This window comes from Carettochelys insculpta, chromosome 1 (assembly GCF_033958435.1).
Source record: "Carettochelys insculpta isolate YL-2023 chromosome 1, ASM3395843v1, whole genome shotgun sequence".
In the NCBI taxonomy this organism is placed as follows: domain Eukaryota; kingdom Metazoa; phylum Chordata; order Testudines; family Carettochelyidae; genus Carettochelys; species Carettochelys insculpta.
The window spans coordinates 63,289,292-63,310,128 of record NC_134137.1 but is presented as its reverse complement, the minus strand read 5'-3'; the positions used below and the strand labels follow the sequence as shown (position 1 = coordinate 63,310,128).

At 43.2% G+C, this 20,837-nt stretch overlaps 1 protein-coding gene across 1 annotated transcript; it reads right to left on the bottom strand.

The window, feature by feature from the left end:
- Nucleotides 1-1,826: 1,826 nt before the first annotated feature.
- On the bottom strand, nt 1,827-20,165 carry MED4 (mediator complex subunit 4). Its single transcript, XM_074987949.1, has 7 exons — nt 20,019-20,165; nt 15,681-15,747; nt 10,008-10,178; nt 8,471-8,528; nt 4,899-4,985; nt 3,950-4,081; nt 1,827-2,580 (listed from the first exon to the last, which is right to left on the bottom strand). The coding sequence occupies exons 1-7, from the start codon at nt 20,093-20,095 to the stop codon at nt 2,408-2,410; spliced, it is 765 nt and encodes a 254-aa protein (XP_074844050.1). The 5' UTR covers nt 20,096-20,165; the 3' UTR covers nt 1,827-2,407.
- Nucleotides 20,166-20,837: the final 672 nt, after the last annotated feature.

Here is a 20,837-nt window from a genome sequence, read left to right as displayed (position 1 = left end):
AAGTCAAGAAAAGGAAATACTAGTTTATTGTGGGGGGGGTTGTACCGTCTGTGTTCAGAGCCTTATTTGTCAGCAGCCAACACCCAGCTGACAAAATAAATCAGCTGGTTTGAATAATGGTTATAGCCTACAGAAAAATCATCCTCTGAGACAGTTGGCTCTTCATTTTCCCTGCCTTGTGCTACCCAAGGTAATCAGATTTTTGAGAGAATTATATGTCCCCTGCTCTGTGCTTTTACCCACATTCTGCCATATACTTTGTGTTATAACAGTCTCAAATGATAACCCAGTATGTGGTGTTCATTTTAAGACTACCTTCACTATAGGTTTGAAAAAATGCAAAGAAGGTCTGTTGTGAGATGTTTTAAGATTGCTACAGCACCTGCTTCCAAACTCTTGAGTGGGATGAGGCTTGGCGCATCCTTTCAGAAGTCTTAAAAGAGCAACACTAGTGTGTAAAGTACTGAAATCAAGCCACCGAAAAAGAACATCAACCTTCTGCTGGTACATAATTCCACATTTGTAAGTGCAACTTTTGTGACAAAAAGATGGCACTGTAGTACTTGATTTAGGTGAACTGAAAAAAAAGTTTTTTCACAGTGCAATTATTTGTAATAAAAATACAGTGAGCACTGTATACTTTATGGGACTGTAACTGAAATCAATATACTTGAAAAATGTAGAAAATAGCTACAAATAAGTAAATGGTATTCTATTATTGTTTAATTGTAATAATCACATGATTAATCAAGATTAATTTTTTAGTTGTTTGATAGCCCCAGTCAAAACTTTCAAGAACCACAAGTGAGGGGGAGTTGAAACTGCTGGTTCGGCCAGGGGTCTGCAACCAAACTAGTGAGAAGAGCCATTTTTTCAAATTCAATTACAAAATCAATACTTCAAGAGCCACAGTGCATGTGAATATGAGACAGTCCCTAACAAGTCATGTCAAAGCATACTTTTTGTGACCCCCATTCTAAGAACAGTGCACACACTATGATTTGTACCAGTTAGAAGGGTTAAGTTATTTTCATCCTGTGTTAGAGAGCAAATGAAGAAAAGGAAAAAGCACTGTGCCTGGGGATAGGGTCTTAAGCAGGAAGGAGCAATGTTCACATCAACCCCTCCCCCGCCCCTCGATTTTCAGGCTCTACCCCCCCGCCAAGCCCACAAAGCCACCCCACATTTCCAGGCTTTACCCACCTCAGTGCCCAAATCCACCCCTCAGCCCCAAACCTGCCCCCCCCCCATCTCCACAATTAATCCACTTTAGCCAACAAGTCCCTCCAGCTGCACGCGAGACAGCCCCTTGCCCTTCTTACAGAAGATCCTGTACAGATTGAACTGCAGATGCCCATTGTACTGGCGTGCGCACTTGCGCTCAGCCAGCAGGAGGCAGAACTGCTCGGTCAGCTCTGCAGCCACCCCCCCAGCAGGGCTATACAGTTCCACAAGAGCAGACTCGGCCACCGCTCCCAGCACTCCTGCAGGCTTAGCATTTCCCCCACCTGCAGCGTGGGCAGATCCCTGCCCTGCCACCGCTGACAGTGGAACTACATTCAGTTAGTTTAAGGGCCAGATCCCTCCCTCTGCCGTGTCAGCCTTTTAAACCAACTAAATTTAGTTCCACTGTTTCAGCAACAAGGCAGGGAGCTGCAAGAGGAGTCAACAGTGGCAGCATCTGGAGCCACAAATGACTCCTTAAAGCCACGTGTCTTCGAAGCTGCAGGTCGCCAACCCCTGGTAGAGGGGTTTTCTACTTTGGAGACATGATAGGCAGAGAAGCTAGTCCAAGATTAAATTCTGTTAGTTGAAATGCAAAAGTATATCAAAATTGAGGAGTTTTTATTTATAACAAATTCACTATTAGTACAATAATTACAAAAATATTTTTGTATAACAGCTTATTGTTACATCGCAATTTTTTCTCATAACACACAAGATGACCAAACACTTGAGTTCTGGCAGTAGCTAACAAAGCAGACAACTTTTAAAATCTACACAGCTGTACATACCTATGTGCCTTAAAAGAAAGGCTATTATCAAAAGACAGAAGTTAACAAACATAAAAGGGGATTCCCCTTACAGCTTCCTTCCAGAAACTTAAGTTTGGCTAATGCATATTAAAAATATATAGTTTACAAAGAACACAATCCCTGGAAATCTAGCAAAGCTCTCTACAGCAAAAAGTTACCACCAATTTTTGCTTGTTTTTATTGAGCACCCAGTGGATAGAGGAACAAAGAGTTCATAATTTTAAAACTGACATCCTAGATCTAAACAGTCTTTGTCACAGTGAAGCCACCATATCAGGCTGGCATTGAAGCTTTTGATGAACAGCGTCCAACCTGCTTTCAGCAGAGGAACTAAAAGTCTATTTGGTTGGGGTGTTGTCCCTGTTCAGTATTCAATCCGAGTCACTACTACTGCTTGAAGAGTCTGTTGACATAGGTTCTACATCGTCCTCATTTTCTTTATTGTGCCCTGGAGGCTCCAACATAAAGTCATTGCTATGATTAGGAGGTAGCATGTTCATTGAGATATCACTCGACTGCCAGGGATATTGAGGGGCAAGCACATCTGAAAAATAAATACAACAATGCTTTATGAACATGAGCCTTTTTAAATGGAGAAACCCAGGCATCTATAAACAGGTGCAGCTGCATATACTTTTAAAGCATTTTCAAAAATTTTGTTTTCAGTGCCAAGCTATTCTCTCCATCCTCATTCTTGACTTTTTAAACAACGTACCTGCACAGTTCACTTGGCAGCTGAAAAGTCTCTTGTAAATGAGCCATTCAGCCACTGTAAGACCAGTTCCATCAGAGGTTCTATTTTGCTAGAACAGGATCCACCCTTCTCTATTTTGATATTTTTAAATTACTGTGATCAAAATAATGTTTGCACAATGCTTCAGATCTCCAGATTGCTGTTCAAGTATTAGCTAGCCCTCCCAAGACTGCTGAGAAATGAATGAACCTTATCTGTATTTCACCTCTCAGGACACAGGCTAACTTACATGCCAAGGCTTCACAGCCAGGATTAGGACTGAATTTCTGGCTTCCAGTCCAGTATTTATACAAATACATTTTTTCTCTAGAATGCCTGCAATACTTTTGTTTTTAGCTGTCTCCTACTGTCACAGACATTTGAAAACAATTTTTTCATAACTACAAGTAGACAAGAAGTGAAAGATCTGTTTTAGTCCAATATAGAATTTTGTTCTCCTTTAATCAACTGGAAAGGTTAAAAGCCAGCTGTCACTCAGTATAATTAATCCACTGCATTCTTAGTTCCCTGTTAGTATTTTTAAACCAGAGGACAGTCTAGCTTTCAAGATAATCCCAGTGAGATCACTGTTACTAGCAATTTCAATAATTAAAGTATTAAAACACCACAGTATTTAAATTGGCTTTGTCAATAAGAGTTTATCTTGAGTGGTAAATATGAGTTCACCAGTTGTAGATCTGGAGCTTCTGACCATGTAGGGTTACTGTACAGATTGATACAGGATATAAATTAAAGGGGGAAAAGTCTAAGAATACAGTATCTTGCTCCTGAAAATTTTCTGTATTTTAGTGCATGATTTTAAAATAATTAGAAATTACACAGAAATGGATTGGAAGCTTGAAAGTCTTCACATTCCCCCTTTCATAAATGAAATTTTCCCACCGATTCACCAATACGACTCAGTTATCTCAATTTGACTTAGCAGTGGGACAAACAGAACACATTGTTTCTTGTTCTTCTATATTCCTGTGCCACCCTTTCAAATGGCTTACTTTGTTTACCAGTCCCTTAGTGACACAGAACCGTGTCAGCCAGAATGTTCAGCTGTTTTAGTTCTGACTTGGTATTACTGAGGGAGACTTGGAAAGTGAATTAATTCATAATTATGATTATGGCATTTCTTTGATTCATTACATAAATATCTGCATACTTCCATTACCTGGCAATCTGCCTGCTGCAAGTGCATCCCCTGGCAAGTGTCCATTAACTCCATTTGTGGGTGGGTTGTTCATCTGACCCAAAAGGCCACTCCTCATCTCCAGATCTGTAGGATATGGCCTACGTGGATCCCCTTAAAAACAAGTTGTTTTATATAATTAAAAACAAAGCTAACATCTGCAAGGTAACTATCAGCCTACAGGTGCTAGTGTTTTCCTGTAACACTTTTTAAACAGAAAACTGTGTTGATTGTTTACATCAGCCATAGGACGCACACCTGTTCTGTTAGCAATTAAAACCAAATATAATCTCCATTTACATTTGTTTATTGAAGCTTAGCTAAAGAAGTACACAAGAAACTCATTTCAAATGACATCTCTCTGTTCTCATCTCTACTATTAACAAGACTTCATTTAGTTCTTGGCCCTGCTCTTCAGTAAAGTATATTCTGATCCGCTGCAGGAGGGCTGGTTCCAGATACCAAGGCCCATCGCTGAATATGTCTTTGTAGTTTCCACATCCCTGAGGAATGCAGTGGTCTCAGAGAAATGTGAATGGAAAGACAGTGCTTAATATAACTTAGTTCTGACCCATTAACAGATTTAATTAGGGCCAAGACGTTGAATTGGACCCCACAGAAAACAGGGATCCAGTGGAGGACATACACTAGCAACTGATCAATGGAATCCATACATTGTGAATTTTGTAGCTATCTCAAAAGCACCTCTAAAATGTCCACTAAATTTTACTCCAAGGTATTCAACAAGGAAAAAAAAGTATCTCAAGCAAAAAAAAAAAAGTTTTTTTTTTTAAATAATGGAAAGCTCTACAAAATCCAAGCAAATATTAAATGATGATCGTTAATCTTTGCTGCTGTATTAATATCAGAGGACACTTCCATGCCATGACAAACTCATGCATGCAGCTCATTTGTCAAACGTGACATTTACCTGGTACCCACGTCAGAGGAGCACAAACAGCATTGCTGGCACTAATCCTGTGGGCATATTTGATTATTTCTTCTGATGAAATAGCACCTGTAAAAAAGGAAAAAAGTTAACATGGGAGACACAGGCTCATACACTCGGGAAATTGCCTGACTTGATAATTAATCTAAAACTAACACTTTGATATTCCAAATAGAGAGCAACAGTGTAACACTGTAGCAGAACCTCAAGGGTATCCCCAATATGCAGGCATCACACAAAGCAGTGGTCACTGACTGGTCGCTCTGCAGATTCTCCCAGTTGTTCACAGTCAGCATTTGGCAGGCTCCCTGTCTGCCCCAGCCCCCTGCTGCCAGCGCAGCTCTGTATGTGTGGCGAGTAGTCGGGAGAGGCAGGAGTCTCCTTGTGCTGCTCCTGCCTACAAGCACCACCCCCCACATTCCCTATTGGCTGGGAACAGGAAACTGGCCAATAGGAGCTGATGGGGGTGTGTCAACAGAGAGGGGCAGCACACAAAGACCCCTGCCCACCATTCTTGGGGCCAAAAGAACTTGTAGGCCCCTTCAGGGAGTGGCACACAGAGCCCTGCGCAGACACAAATGTCTACCCAATGATAGACACAGGTATCTGCCAATCTGCTCTGCTCCCAAGAGACACTGCGGCCAAAGGAGAGGAGCATGATGCTGCCACTCCCATGAGCCAGTGCCAGCACTGGCAGCTGCTCCCAGCAATGCAGCTGTACCACCCCAGCTCTGCAGCCAGCCACCTCTCCTGTCGGGGGTCACAGACAATGTTGCCTCTAATTTATGTCCATCTATGTGCATAATAAATTTTGTTGTGTGCACCAATGAACGTGGTTTGTGCACCACCAGAAGAAACACATACTGCCAGCTGTGGGAAATCTGCTAATCAGCTGGCCGGAATTTGACTTTCTCTGGGGTGCTGCCTAAGTGCTAAGCTGACAGAGAACGCTACTTGTAGAGCTCCACTGGTGGCAGGGCTGGGAACAGGACATACTCATAGCTGGGAGGAGCTGCGAGTGCAAGGTGCTGGCTCCTGGGAGCAGCAGTACTGCGCTCCACTCCTTTGGCCGCCGTGTCTCCTGAGAGCAGAGCCCTGCTGATCAGTGGATATCGACTATCTACCTGCAGGCAGACATTGGTAACCACACAGGGCTCTAAGTGGGAACAGGACAGGCAGGGAGTCTGCCTTGGCCTCACGACAGCACCAACCTGGAGCTGCTACCAGTGCCACCCTGTGGGAGCCTGCACAACAGCCACCGCCCAGGCCCCTCCCAGATCCAGCACCCCCTCCTGTTCTATTGCCCCAGCCCTAACCCCTCTTCCCAGAACCAGCACCCTGTACCCCCTGGGGCACCCCAGATCCCAGCCTGACATGCCCTTCCACAGCCAGCACTCCACCCAACTCCTGCACCCCTAGCCCTGAGCCTTCTCCCACAGCCAGCCCCGCACACCTCCTCCTGTACCCCAAATCCCAGACCTGACCCCCCCATCCCAGAGTCATCACACATATCCCCTCCTGCAACCCAACTCCTCTGCCCCAGCTCAGTAAAAGTCAGTTAAGAGTGGGGGAGAGCAAGCTACGGGGGAAAAAGGTGGGACACGATAGAGTTAGTGGGTTGCGACCTCAGGGAAGGGACACAGTGGATCTAAGGTTGACCTTAAATTCCAAAAACGATCTTGCGCATAAAAAGGTTGGGGACCACTGGCACAGAGGATAGTGCCACAGTTCAGGGCAACTGCACCTATGTGAGCAGCAAGAAAAACCCCACTCAAGGCTTCACACTCCTCTGGTCATCAACTTTTGAGTGGAGATACTGGTCTCTCCCTTCTGACCAGGTTCTCCATGTTCCCTGCCTTTACTGTGTCATTCCCAACAGAGACAAGTTGCCTCAACAGGCTTGTTTGCTTTCTTTTCAGATACTAAGTAACTGTCCACAGTTTTAAGGTATCACACAGTTCTTCCTATACAAGCCTATTTATTCTTGTTAGGAGTACTAGGGAGAAAAAAAGAACAGCAATAAAAGAACCTACCCACATGCTGATAAGCTGACCGGAGATCATCCCAATCATAACAAGGTCTCTGACAGGAGCAGTCATTCAGTGTACAACCCAAAGAGTTTCCTTGTGGTTTCACGTAGTTTTATGGGGCCTCCGTAGGCTAAGTGTTTCCAACCCTTCTTTAAGCATAGGGGCCCTCTATATACTAGAGGTCCTGTCCAGCTGCTGGAACAGGAAGACCATAAACTGTTTTAAACCAGACGATCTAAAAAATCCTCTCTTTGTCTGTTATTCCTTGGTGAATCCAGTTTCATCTAGTATGCACGCCCATTTCCTTGACAGGACCAACAAACAGAAGAGTGGCATCAGTAGCCCCCTCCTCCCAGAGGAATGACATACAATTCCACAACAATACATATGCCATTGTGTTTTTAACAGCGTGAACCCCAAAAGGGATTCAAACTAACTCAATACTATTTACCTCAATTCCAGAAAGTTTGTTCAGGACATTGTCACAAATAGCTGAACAGAAGGATCTGGACTGCAATGTATTAATTCTACAGCTACAGATTCAAATATCTCAAAAGTCAACCAAGTTTTTTCAACCTTGTGAGGCAGACTAATTTCCACGAAATCTACTTTTTACAGTACACTGACACCTGCTGATGAGAAAATGTATTAAGAGCTAGGTGGATCTCTAATAGGAGACTTTTAGTGTCCACACTGAAGCTGGTTCTAAGACGCCAGAGCATATTTTGTAATAGTAGGGACCTGCCATAGTGTACTTAACTCAGCTTCTCTCCTCTTTTCCTCTTACTATCATGCACTGTACTCGTGCCAGATGGGAGTCACTCTCCACTCCATACATGTCTGTTTCCAGCAATGTATAATTTGTGAAACACCCTGAAATCATTTTAGAGGAAAGTTACAAATAACTATAAAGATACTATTAATCGCTTTAAAATGCCTTCTCACCTCTTTTGTAAAAATGCCTAGCTCAGCCATACAAGTGCTAAAGCAGATTTTACTAGATGTCAGCAAACCTTGAGGCACAGCTTTTTAGCAAACAGTATTGTCAACATTTATTAGAAACAAAACAAAAAACCAAAGTCATGTTCTCCCCTTCCCCTAAAAAAAAAAAAAAGGATCAGATACAAATTGTATACCAGCATATTAGAGTAAATGCCTTGTGTGACAAAGTAAGCTAATCCTATGCATTATTAAGCAAAACTTGCACAGAAATTAACACTGAGGGGAAATATGTTTTGAGCTAGACCATAAAACTACAATGTTCTGTTGCCCCAAGAGACACAAGCTCGCTCCAAAATAAAACCCATATTAACCCAGCCTTACAATGTCTTTTCTAAGATAGAGAGGTTCCAAATTCAACTGAAACCCCTTATACGTATGCACCATTTTATGGAGATTTTTAAGTCAAACAGTTACGTGATGCAATTAAAAACCAACTTACATGCTTTCACACAACTTTAGATAAGCCACTTAAAGCTATAGTTTCAAAGCTTCAGAATAGTGTAATAAACTATTGATACTCACCCTTTCTTGCTTTTTCTATTGATTTTAGTTTTTCCTTTGCTTGATAAACAGCGGTTGCCTAGTTAAAGAGAAACTATTCTTCAATTATTAATTTATAACCTGAGGCCCTGTGAATTTAGCCACTTACACTATTAAAATTTCCTCTTAAAATCAAGGTCAAATGAACATCTTTTGCAAACGTTTATACTATGCCAGTGTTTTAAATAAATATTTTCTCACTATGTTGTGGAGCTAAAGAATGAAATCACCCTTTTAATGAATTATATCTACCAATGTGATGTTATGTAACGTCATAAATTGTGGACCAATTTTTAAGAATGGAATTTTATAAGTGAAACAAGGTTTAAACCACTTTTGGATGAATTTGTTAGTAACCTATTAAAACTGCCTTTGAATTATGTTATTGTAACTTTCTTTAATACACTATAATGTCACTCTAGATTGTAACTGGGGGAGGGTGGGTTTAATCTCATTTGTGAGTGTGTGTGTGTGATAGAGAGAGAAGTATGATCAGTCCCCAGTGCCAGCTCGTCTGGGTGACCAGCTGCCAGCACCAGCTTGTTAGCAGAGGAATAATTCAGGCAAACCCTGCAAAAGAACCCCAAGAAAGAAAGTAACAAAAGTCTCATAAAAAAACAGATCACAAGTTGCATCTGCCATTAACTGATGAGGCAGTGGGACAGGAAAGGATCTATGGACTAAAACTTATAAAGAGATGGGTGTGAAACTATAGGATTGAGTCTTTTGGTCCTACAATCATCCTCCAGGAGCTACAACATGACCCAGCTCCCCTCCCTCACGTCCCAGTAGACTAGCATAAGCAACTGATGCTGGCAATTATATCTGATCTGTAGAACTGTGTGTGAGTGTGTGTACATGTGACAGATAATATTAATAGCTAGGGACAGAAAATTAATTCTGCATTCACAATAAATGTGGCATATTCTTATAGTTCCATTTTTCTATGTGCAACAGTGCAAACACACAGCACAATGTCAGAAAAATTAATTAGCTACCATCCAACATCAGTTGTAATGCCTACAGATAGCCCAGAAGGGCTCCCACTTGTTTCATTAATCCAAGTTTCTCAAAGGGTTGGCTATTCTCTCAAGGAATATGGCTAAATGTGAAGTACACCATTCATCTTCTCCTTCTAGGCTTTCCTCATTCAACCAGCAGCTGTCTTCAGTGGTTTGATTTTGCACATTTCACTTATTATTTACAGCAGGTGTTATTTTCACTATAAATATTTCAAATAGCCAAAAAGGGGGGGGATGAGGTGGGATGTAAAATTATTATGAAGGGACAATAAGAACTTTGAGGAAAATTACCATTACAAACTTTCCAAAATGTGAGAATACCACAGTAACTTTTAATTAATTCTGGTTACTGAAAGCATAAATTTCCAGGCTTTCAAGAATTCATACATTTAATTTTCTTAAATGTAAAATTCTGGGTTTTTTTTCTTGGAATTACACATTATGCACAACCAGCCTTATTTCCCCTTCAAACAACAACTCTCAAAACAAAGACTTACCAGTATATGCTCCGCTTCCTTCAGTTGTTTTTGTAGCTGCTGAATATCACTGTCCCTCTTTTCAACTACTTTTTCTAATAGCTGCATTTCATGATGGATTTTCCCCTGATCGAGTGCCAGTTTCATTAATTCCTGAAACTCCCCATCTCTCTGAATCAGCAACTCCAGGATCTGTCAGATAAGTGTTTATATAATTTATTCATCCTTATTAATTACAAAATCCACAACAGTACCACAAACAGCAATCCAGTGGTAAGAGGAGCAGCAGAAATCATAATTGGGATAGTCACACTGATTTTGCTGAAATCTCCCAAAGTATTTAAAATAAAATGAAGTGTCCAACTCTTCTCCTTTGTGATATGACCTACAGTTCAGATAGTCCAAATTGCAACCTGAAGGTAGGTCAGGTAAACATCCTAACAAGCATCTAGTAAAGTATTTATCTGCAACAAAGCTGGTATGCTGGTGGAGTTCATTAATGAATGAAACAAGAACTTTGCATTCACCTGTCAAGGTAGATACAAGTTTCAATATTAAATTTGAACACATAAACGTGCAAAGTATCTGTGTTCCCTGGATGACAGAGAAGCTACCAATATGACTCTCAGTTTAGCAAAATCAGGTCAACCCAACTTACGCAACTGGTGGCATTGTCTTTGAGAGTGCTGCTGAACACATGAAAACAAGAGTACCAAGAAAGATGCCAATTGTCCTCATTTATCTAATAAATCATTAATTCGTAAGACAAGTTATGAACATTTCAGCTCCAGCACTGTTAATTATGCCACTGCAGAACATATCACACAGAGTTGAGTATTAGCTAGAACAGGGGCAAGCAAACTTTTTGCGTCAGACCCCATTTTTTGTCCTTGCATTTAACAGGGCTCCCCGCAACAGCCCTGGAAGCAAGTGGAGCGTCCTGGAAGTGATGAACCATGCTCTCATGGTGGAGGTGGGGTAGGGGGAGGCAGCAGAGGAGACAGGCGGATTGACCTGCTCCCCCTTATGAAATATCACATCCCCTGCTTTGTGCACCCCTACAGTAGGATGTTATGGGCATCACATTAAGCAGGGCTCACACTGCAGGCACGTCTCCTAAGAGAAGCAGCAACCCTGCCCAACTGAAGCACAAGGTGAACACCTGCTTCTGCCTTTCCTAGGGAAGGGACTGGTTATGGTCCCTCACATACTCCTCAAGCACAACTGGGGCTCAATCTTTGCCCCTGCTGACTGGGCCTCCACACACCCCTTCCACACTCCCCCGCATGTCCAGCATTTGCAGCTGCACCCCTGGCATCACCTCGCAGGGCATCCAGAGAAGCCCCAGCAAAGTTGGCTTTAAAGTTTGAGGCTCCCTCCCTAGGTTGGGGGGGCGGGGGGGAGAACCAGCAGTGGGGGGTGGGGCGGGACAAGGGGGTGCAGGTGAGGTAGATGGCTCTGCGCCCCTCTTTTGAAATAACATGCAGCCCTGAGCTAGAGCACCCTAAAGAGAAACAAATATTTTCTACTGTGAAGCTGCCAATTTTAGACACTGAGATTTTAAAATGTGTATTCAGTGGAAGCTCCAACGAAGGGGCCTGTGGCACCTTACAGACTAACAGAAAAGTTTTGAGCATGAGCTTTCATGAGCACAGATTCACTTCATCAAATGCTGGTCTTGGAAATCTGCAGGGCCAGGTATAAATAAGCCAGAGCAAGGGTGGGGATAACAAGGTTAGCTCAGTCAGCAAGGTTGAGGCTTACTACCAGCAGTTGATCTGGAGGTGTGAACGCCAAGGGAGGGGAAGCTGCTTCTGTATTTAGCCAGCCATTCGCAGTCTTTGTTTAAGCCTGAGCTGAGGGCATTGAATTTGCAGATGAATTGTAGCTCAGAAATTTCTCTTTGGAGTCTGGTCCTGAAATTTCTTTGCTGTAGGATAGCTACTTTTAAGTCTGCTACTGTGTGGCCTGGGAGATTGAAGTGCTCTCCTACGGGTTTTTGTATATTGCCATTTCTGATATCTGATTTGTGTGCGTTTATTCTTTTACGTAGAGACTGTCCAGTCTGTCCGATGTATATAGCAGAGGGGCATTGCTGGCACATGATGTGCTGGCACATCAGTCACTCTAACTCAGGGACCCATCCATGCAACAAACCTCATTGCCAGCTCTGCCCACATATCTACACCAGCAACACCATTACAGGACCTAACCAGATCAGCCACACCATCGTGGGTTCATTCAGCTGCACATCTACCAATATAATTTATGCCATCATGTGCCAGCAATGCCCCTCTACTATATACATCGGACAAACTGGACAGTCTCTATGTAAAAGAATAAACAGTGCTTCTTCAGCCAAGAGTGCTGTGCCTATTCCTAAGGAGAGCTTACTGTGCTACCTCTGTGGTACCCCTACATTCTGCTGATTCAGAAGTTCAGATTCCCATCTCTGGTTCCTTGTGCCACTCTAGGTGGACTAAGTACATTTGTGGCCAACGAAGTAGGAAGTTTCTGGTGCACAGTAGAATAACCCAATATGTTGCTTTATTATCATGGAGTATGACGCTCCCTTACATATTATGGGCACTGACTGTCCAAAGCCAGGGCTGTTCTTCAGCTATTTTTAACACAAGGGCCGCGTCTACACGTGCACTCTACTTCGAAGTAGCGGCGCCAACTTCGAAATAGCGCCCGTCACGGCTACACGTGTTGGGCGCTATTTCGAAGTTGAAATCAACGTTAGGCTACGAGACGTCGAAGTCGCTAACCCCATGAGGGGATGGGAATAGCGCCCTACTTCGAAGTTGAACGTCGAAGTAGGGCACGTGTAGCCGATCCGCGTCCCGCAACATCGAAATAGCGGGGTCCGCCATGGCGGCCATCAGCTGAGGGGTTGAGAGACGCTCTCTCTCCAGCCCCTGCGGGGCTCTATGGTCACCGTGTGCAGTAGCCCTTAGCCCAGGGCTTCTGGCTGCTGCTGCGGCAGCTGGGGATCCATGCTGCATGCAAAGGGTCTGCGACCAGTTGTCAGCACTGTGGATCTTGTGTTGTTTCGTGCAACTGTGTCTGGGAGGGGCCCTTTAAGGGAGCAGCTTGCTGTTGAGTCCGCCCTGTGACCTTGTCTGCAGCTGTTCCTGGCACCCTTATTTCAATGTGTGCTACTTTGGTGTGTAGACGTTCCCTCGCAGCGCCTGTTTCGATGTGGTGCTGCCCAGCGTCGAAGCTGAACGTCGATGTTGCCAGCCCTGGAGGACGTGTAGACGTTATTCATCGAAATAGCTTATTTTGATGTAGCATGCACGTGTAGACGTAGCCAAGAAGCCCCATTCTGCACTAACTCCCAGCAGAGCACAGCTATAAATTCATTCCTAAAAAGGTTTATAACCAAACTAGAAGTTAGTATGCTCTCAAATGGCATGTGGTCTGAGAAGCCCTCTCACTAATACAGTGTATGCTGTAACTCAGAGCCATCTTCCCCTCTTCCAAAGGGTTATTTTGCAAGACATACTGTGTGCATTTAACACCTGGGTAGGGTTGCCAACCTGTCAGTAAATTTACGGACGGAATTCCTGTGATGTATGAATGATGGTTACGTTTCACTTTTGGCCATTTATGTTGTCTTCATATAGTATAAAAATCATGTCCATAAAAAAATGTGTCTGTCCATAAATTTTTCCCATTTTGTCCGCAAATGAAATTTCTGTGGTGGCAATCCTGCACCTGGGCCACCAGTTTCTTATAAAGCACAGCTGTCATTTACACACTCCACAGAAATAGCCACTTAATGAAGGTATGTTCTTTGGGAATCCTCTAGCTGTCTCTCTTTTGATGAAGACTTTACTTCTGTTCAGCACCAGAGTCAATGCAATGCAGTCTATTCTGCTTCATGCATCTACTCAATTGGCAGACAAATTCTGCTTACAAAGTCTTTTATCATAGTCAAAGGTGTACAATGCTTAGAGAACACAACTCCATTTTTCAGAGCACAAATTGAATTAACGGTTTCTCCCACTAGAAATTCATCTTTGGATTTATCAAAGTTTGATTTGGAGGCTACTGCAAGAGACTGTTACAGCAGATAATAATGGGGAAAATAATTGTAAATTACTACTAAATGTGTTCACATATTTAACCTTTGCTGTTTTCAGTTTCGATTCCCCCTTGAGAAAAAAATCTTCTGATACTATCAGCTATCTTCAATGGCCTGTTTTTAGTAGCCAGGAAGACAAGGTATAATCAAGTCTCCTTCATTTATGTACTAGTGCTTATTTCCATAAATATCTCAAATAATTGGACAATCCATCAAACACAAAAATCCATTGCAAATCGCAGAGAGAGAAAACTGGCACAGATTTTAGCCAAGTGCCAGACCAAGAGTGAATTAAGCTCATCAGGAGTAAGGATCACAGAGGAAATAGCCTGGTTACAATTTTCTTCAGAACTCTCCAGACCAGTACTTGACAGCCCATCTAGAAAGTTCCTTAGCCACCATATTCATGCTGCTTGCCACCAGCTCTCCAAGAACATGCGGGACTTACGTAATGTAAATGGGCTGGGACAGAAGTCAGCAAGAAGCTGCTCTACAGCCCTTGGAGTACTTACAAGCACAGCAAGCAACTGAATCATGCCCTGGGAAAGCAAAATACTGGAGAGAGACTTAAACCACTGGGCTTATTTTCACAGGATCTCAGTCCTACTATTTACAAACTCAGGACAAAGGCTTTGGCTCACTGATGATAGGAAAGGGAAGAGGTGTTATCACTGACTTCCCCTGAAGTAGGAATGGGCCCTCACACTAAACTTCTCAAGTATTAGTATTGCTTAAAATTTCACAGCACACGGGTTTCGGAGGTAGCTGTGTTAGTCTGGTTCAGCAAAAAACAACAAGGACTCTGGTGGCACCTTAAAGACTAACAATTTTACTATGGCATAAGCTTTCATCAGTTGCAATTCACTTCACCACATACATGAAGAGAAGGAATAAGAAACTGATAGTAGAGGTACAGAGATGGGAGTGTTACAGCAGGGCTAATTCAAGCTGGGGGGATGTGGATAAGAAGGTGACAATACCTAAGGTGGAAAATTACTTACGGTAATAAGCGTGCCATTCCCAATCTCTACCTAGGTCCTTCCTGATGGTGTCAAATTTGTACATGAATTGTACAGCTCAGCAATTTCGCATTGCAGCCTGGTTTTGAAGTATTGAGGGTGGCAACTTTCAGATCTGTACATCCAGGGAGGTAAAAATGGTTTTCCAACAGTTTTGTATTTCACCATTCTTGATGTCTGATTTGTATCCATTTATTCTATTGCATAGACACAGTCCGGTTTGTTCCTGAGCCATGTACTGTCTCTATGCAACAGAATAAATGGACACAAATCAGATATCAAGAATGGGCACAAATAAAAAAGAGCAGGAAAACATTTTAGCTTCCCCGGACTGAATTAGCCGTGCTGTAACACTCCCACCTCTGTACCTCTACCGTTCCTTTTTCTTTCCCTTCATGAATCTGACGAAGCGAGTGACAACTCACAAAAGCTTACGCCATAATAAAATTGTTAGTGTTCAAGTGTCACTGAACTCCTTTTTGATCATACCATACAGTTTGCCTGAATGGTAGGCTAGGTAGGGAAAAGTGGCTGAATATGAAAGTGAGCTGACTAGACAAATATTTAATAAAAATTGTTTACCTGGCTCTCCTCTCCTGGTTGTGGAAGTTTCTGGTTTCTTGAAATTGCCAAAATTTCAATCAATTCCCTGAAATGAAATTTGCATTTTAAACAATATTCTAAACTACTGTTTAGAAATTAGGTGAGATTGTTCTCAGTGAGTTTTTAAAATATATTAGTGGCAGTGTATTTTAGAAATAGTTCAGTATTTAAGACCTAGAAGTCTTTATTTTTCAGTAAACAAAATACAAGATTACTAATGAAGTGTCGAAATGCATATTCAGCACCTCACTAACATGTCGCCAGCCACAGCTCTTCAAAATTGCCGCGTATCACTGATGCACAGCTTGTCCAGACCAGGGCCCTTTTTGAAAGGGCCCCACCAACAGCCTATGGCAAAGAATTAAGAGGGATACAGCAGACCCACAGTTTCCGTATCCCATGGGTATGTCAGAGCCCATTTAAAATACACAATTTTTCACTGCAAGTATGTTTCCAGTCCTCTATCTTGCATTGACAATATTCACTCAAAGATTTTAACCACAGAACTGATCACCCATGGATCTATGGGAAATCAAAGGTCAAGGAGGCAGTAATACATGGATCAGACTTGCACTTGAGCATTGCACATTCATTTTACCAATCAGTGGCTGATTTCAAACACCTCTTCCTATTTGCCATCAACATGTATTTGAATTTCATACAGCTCCCACCAGAAGAAAATTGGATTTAATTCAGATTCTACCTTTGTATTTGGTTTTCAAGAATCACTGTGCCATAGTGATAAACAAGATGAAACATAATTTGATTAGTATTTTTACATAAATTTGGTTTAATTTTTTTCAAGAATGTAAATAATTACACTGTAAAGCTTAGAACAATCTTTACAGAACTACATGATCTTGATAGGAACAATTTTCAGACATTTAGCATAAATATTTTGTAAAGGAAAATAGGCAACAGTTAAAGTTAAGCAGACTATCAACTTCTGTATAACAGTTTCATGTAAGCTCTGAAAATCTGATCCAAGTTTGCAGAGCATTAGAATCATAGAACACTAGAACTGGAAGAGACTGAGGTCATCGAGTCCAGTTCCCTGTCCTCTTGGCACGGCCAACCACCAACCAAACCATCCCCGATAGGTGTCTATCTAACCTGCTCTTAAATATCTCCAGCAATGGAGATTCCACAACCTCCCTCCGTAACTTATTCCAGTGTTTAACCATCCTGACAGTCAGGAAGTTTTTTTAACTAATGTCTAATCTAAACCTCCCTTGTTGCAGTTAGCCCATTGCTCCTTGTCCTATCCTCAAAGGCCAAGGAGAACAATTTTTCTCCCTCCTCTGCAAAACTCTCTTTGAGTTACGTGAAAACCACTATCATATTCCCTCTAAATCTTATATTTTCTAAACTAAACCAGCCTAGTTCTTTCAGTTTTCCCTCATTGCTGATGTTCTCTAGATTTTTAATCATTCTTGTTGCTCTTTTCTGGACCTTCTCCAATTTCTCCACGTCCTTCTTGAAATGTGGTGCCCAGAACTGGACACAATAATCCAATTGAGGCCAAATGAGCACCAAGTAGAGTGGCAGAATGACTTCTTGAGTCTTGCTCGCAACACTCCCGTTAATGCATCCCAGAATCATGTCTGCTTTTTTGCAACAGCATCACACTGTTGACTCATATGCAGCCTGTGGTGCACTATGACCTCTAAATCCCTTTCCACAGGACTCCTTCCCAGACAGTTGCTCCCCATTCTATATGTATGAAGATGATTGGTTCTTCCTAAGTGGAGTACTTTGCCTTTGTCCTTATTAAATGTCATCCTGTTTACCTCAGACCATTTCTCCAGTTTGTCCAGATCATTTTGAATTAAGACCCTAACCTTCAAAGCAATTGCAACCCTCCCAACTTGGTATACTCTGAAAACTTAATAAGTGTACTCTCTATGCCAATATCTAAATCATTGATGGAGATATTGAATAGAACTGGTCCCAAAACAGATCCCTGCAGAACTCCACTTGTTCTGCCCTTCCAGCATGACTGCAAATCATTAATAACTACTCACTGAGAATGCTGATCCAGCCAGTTATGCACCCACCTTATAGTAGCCCCATCTAAGTTGTATTTGCTTAGTTTATTGATAAAAAGATCATGCAAGACCGTGTCAAATCCCTCAGTAAAGTCCAGGTATGCCACATCCACTGCTTCTCCCTTATCCACAAGGCTTATTATCCTGTCAAAAAAGGCTGTCAGTTTGGTCTGGCATGATTTGTTCTTTACAAATCCATGCTGGCTGTTAGCTATCACCTTATTTTCTTCCAGATGTTTGCAGATGAATTTCTTAATTACTTGCTCCATTGTCTTCCCCAGCACAGAAGTTAAACTGGCTGGTCTGTAGTTTTGAGTTTCTTTTTCCCCTTTTATAGATGGGCACTATGTTTGCCCTTTTCCAGTCTTCTGGAATCTCTCCCAGCTTCCAGGACTTTTCAAAGATGATAGCTAAAGGCTCAGAAACCTCCTCTATCCACTCCTTAAGTATTCTAGGATGCATTTCATTAGGCCCTGGTGACTTGCAGACATCTAATTTTTCTAAGTAATTTTTAATTTGTTCTTTTTTTATTTTATCTTCTAAACCTACCCCCCTTTCCTAATAGCATGCATGTTAGGCATTTCTGCATCGGCCTTCTTGGTGAAGACCAAAACAAAGAAGTCATTAAGCCCTTCTGTCATTTCCAAGTTTCCCCCTCCTCACTGATGCTCACAACATGGGATGCATATGGGTACTAGCATGTGTCCCCACAGATCAAGGCCTTCTGACTTCAAATAAACATATGCAGGAAGTGAACAAGTTTAGTGATGTTTGCTAAGTTACTTTAAAATAATTCTCCACAGTCAAACTTTGCCCCAAACTTAGGTTGTATAAAAACAACCATCTGTAGAGCCTCAGGCCAAGAGAAATGGTTGATTAAATAAAAATGAAAAGTTTGGTTTTATAAAAGAACATTCCCTGTAATACTTGCAATACAGATGCTGAGGCAAAACAAGGGGATCTGAAAAAGAAGCTGATTCAAATCAAAGTGAAACTGACCAGCATATCTTCATGGCATTAGCCCTAAAAATTGATATAAATACAAAGAATAAATTGTTCACAAAAATAGAAAAAACACATTAGGTTATCTACTTAACTTGAGGAGGCAATATATAGAGAAACCCTGCTTCTCTGGAAGGAGACAATATATCAAAAGACTGTCTGCAAACCTTTGACATAGGCATGACAACTTTCACTGAATAATTACGGTCTCAAGAAAAGTGAGAAAATTTCTGTGGCATGGCAGAGGGCTGTGGACAGAAATAAAATTAAAAGTGCCAAGAGCTTATGGGTGACTTAATGGCAAAAAAGGTTACTGAGGATTAGTTTCAAATTGTATTTCATTATATGCACGAGGGAACCTTTAGTACACACTTGCTGGGTCCCTGCACTACCCCTAAAGAACAGGCCAGATGAGCCACACAGAATGAGGCACAGTTGTACTGTGAGCACTAACAAAACAAAACAAAAAAGCCTTTTGGCAAAGATCAATGAAATTGCCAAGATTTTAAAACACCCGCGTTCTAGCCCTTCCTCCCAGTACCCAGCCTATACCTTGTCCACTTGCACTGTAAGCGCTACAATCAAAGAAGTGTCCCCTATGGCTGCAGTTCTATAAGATACCCACCTTTAAATGTTTCATGTTAAATAAAACAAAGCAGCGGAAGTGTAGCACTTTAAACACTAACAAAAACGATTTATTCGGTAACAAGCTTTGATGGGACAGACCCACCTCCTCTGATGAATTTAAGTGGGTCTGTCCCACCAAAGCTCCTCACCGAATAAATCATTTAATTAGTCTTTGAAGTGCTACATGTCTGCTGCTTTGTTTTGTTGGAGTAGACTAACACGGCCGCCCCTCTGTTACTACTCATCATATTGAACTGTAACTCCGCGAAATGCCGTGTCTGTATTACAACCCCCTTCCCTCCGCCACACAGGCGCACGCAGAACGCCTGAAGGTGGTTGTCACACAGGCGCTCCCGCATGGGGCACAGAGAACTGCGCACGCCCGTTTCTCTCACACTCACACAGGAAGGCGTTCAAGAAGCGGCACTGCCAGGCCCTGCCTCGCAGGGAGCGAGATGTCAGTCACTTACTCGCCCCCTTTCTCCGGCTTAGCTAACCGGCAAGGCGCCCACCCAGGGCACCCCCGGCCCGCTAGGCCGGACTCCCCCACCCCCGGGCGGCGCGTCCGGAGGGGCCCCATCTGGAAAGGGCCTCTCGGCGCTGCCCCGCTCTGCAGGAGCCGCCGGGCACGCGCGGGTACCTGGCCAGCAGCTCCAGATCTTCCAGCGCTGCCAGCAGCCGGTCCCGCGTGCTGCTCCGCTCCCCGCCCGCCGCCATCGCCGCGCCCGAGCAGCCGCGCGCTCCTGCAGCAGCGGAGGGCAGGGCCCGGCGACACCGCCACCTGGCGACGGAGGTCTGCACGGCCGCGCCTCGGCCGCGGCGGGGGGCGGCTGTGCAAGCTGAGCGGGGGATGGCGCAGGGCTGTAGTCGCTGCGAGGGGGAAGTGCGGTTTAAAGCGCCTGCGGAAACGTGGCGCTGCGGATCCTGTCCTTGCACTGTTGGCTTCGGCTCAGCAGCCTGTCTAGGGCTCAGCCCGGCTTGCAGCCTGCCCAGGCGGTGCTGTGCCTCCCTCCTCCCCGGAGGGGCCTTTCCCGCTGCGGCTGTTCAGGCCCCCGAAGAGGAAGAGGTGTTTTTTGGTACATGTGGGGCACAGATTTTTTACATATAAAGTATCGGAGAGGAAACCCTGTTAGTCTGTATCTTCAAAAACAACAGGAAGTCCTGTGGCACCTTATAGACTAACAGATATTTTGGAGCATCAGATTTTGTGGGCAAAGACCCATTTCATCAGATGCATGAGTGGGGGGGGCGGTTTCAGAGGAGGATTTAAAGAGGGGGGTCTTTAAAGAGACCTTATCAATTCTGGCCCTCCCCTTGACTGCAACTCCCTATTTACACCCCCCTCTGGAACTCCTCACTCATGCATCTGACCAAGCGGGTGTTTGCCCAGGAAAGCTGATGCTCCAAAATATCTGTTAGTCTATAAGGTGCCACAGGACTTCTTGTTGTTTTTAAATAG

Excerpts from the sequence above, each read along its gene's own strand:
- MED4 (XM_074987949.1), bottom strand. The coding sequence starts at position 20,095 with ATGGCGGCGGGCGGGGAGCGGAGCAGCACGCGGGACCGGCTGCTGGCA. Across the intron at positions 4,986-8,470 it reads AATAGAAAAAGCAAGAAAGG|GTGCTATTTCATCAGAAGAA; the intron begins GTGAGTATCAAT and ends CCTTTTTTACAG. Across the intron at positions 2,581-3,949 it reads TGCAGCAGGCAGATTGCCAG|ATGTGCTTGCCCCTCAATAT; the intron begins GTAATGGAAGTA and ends TTTATTTTTCAG.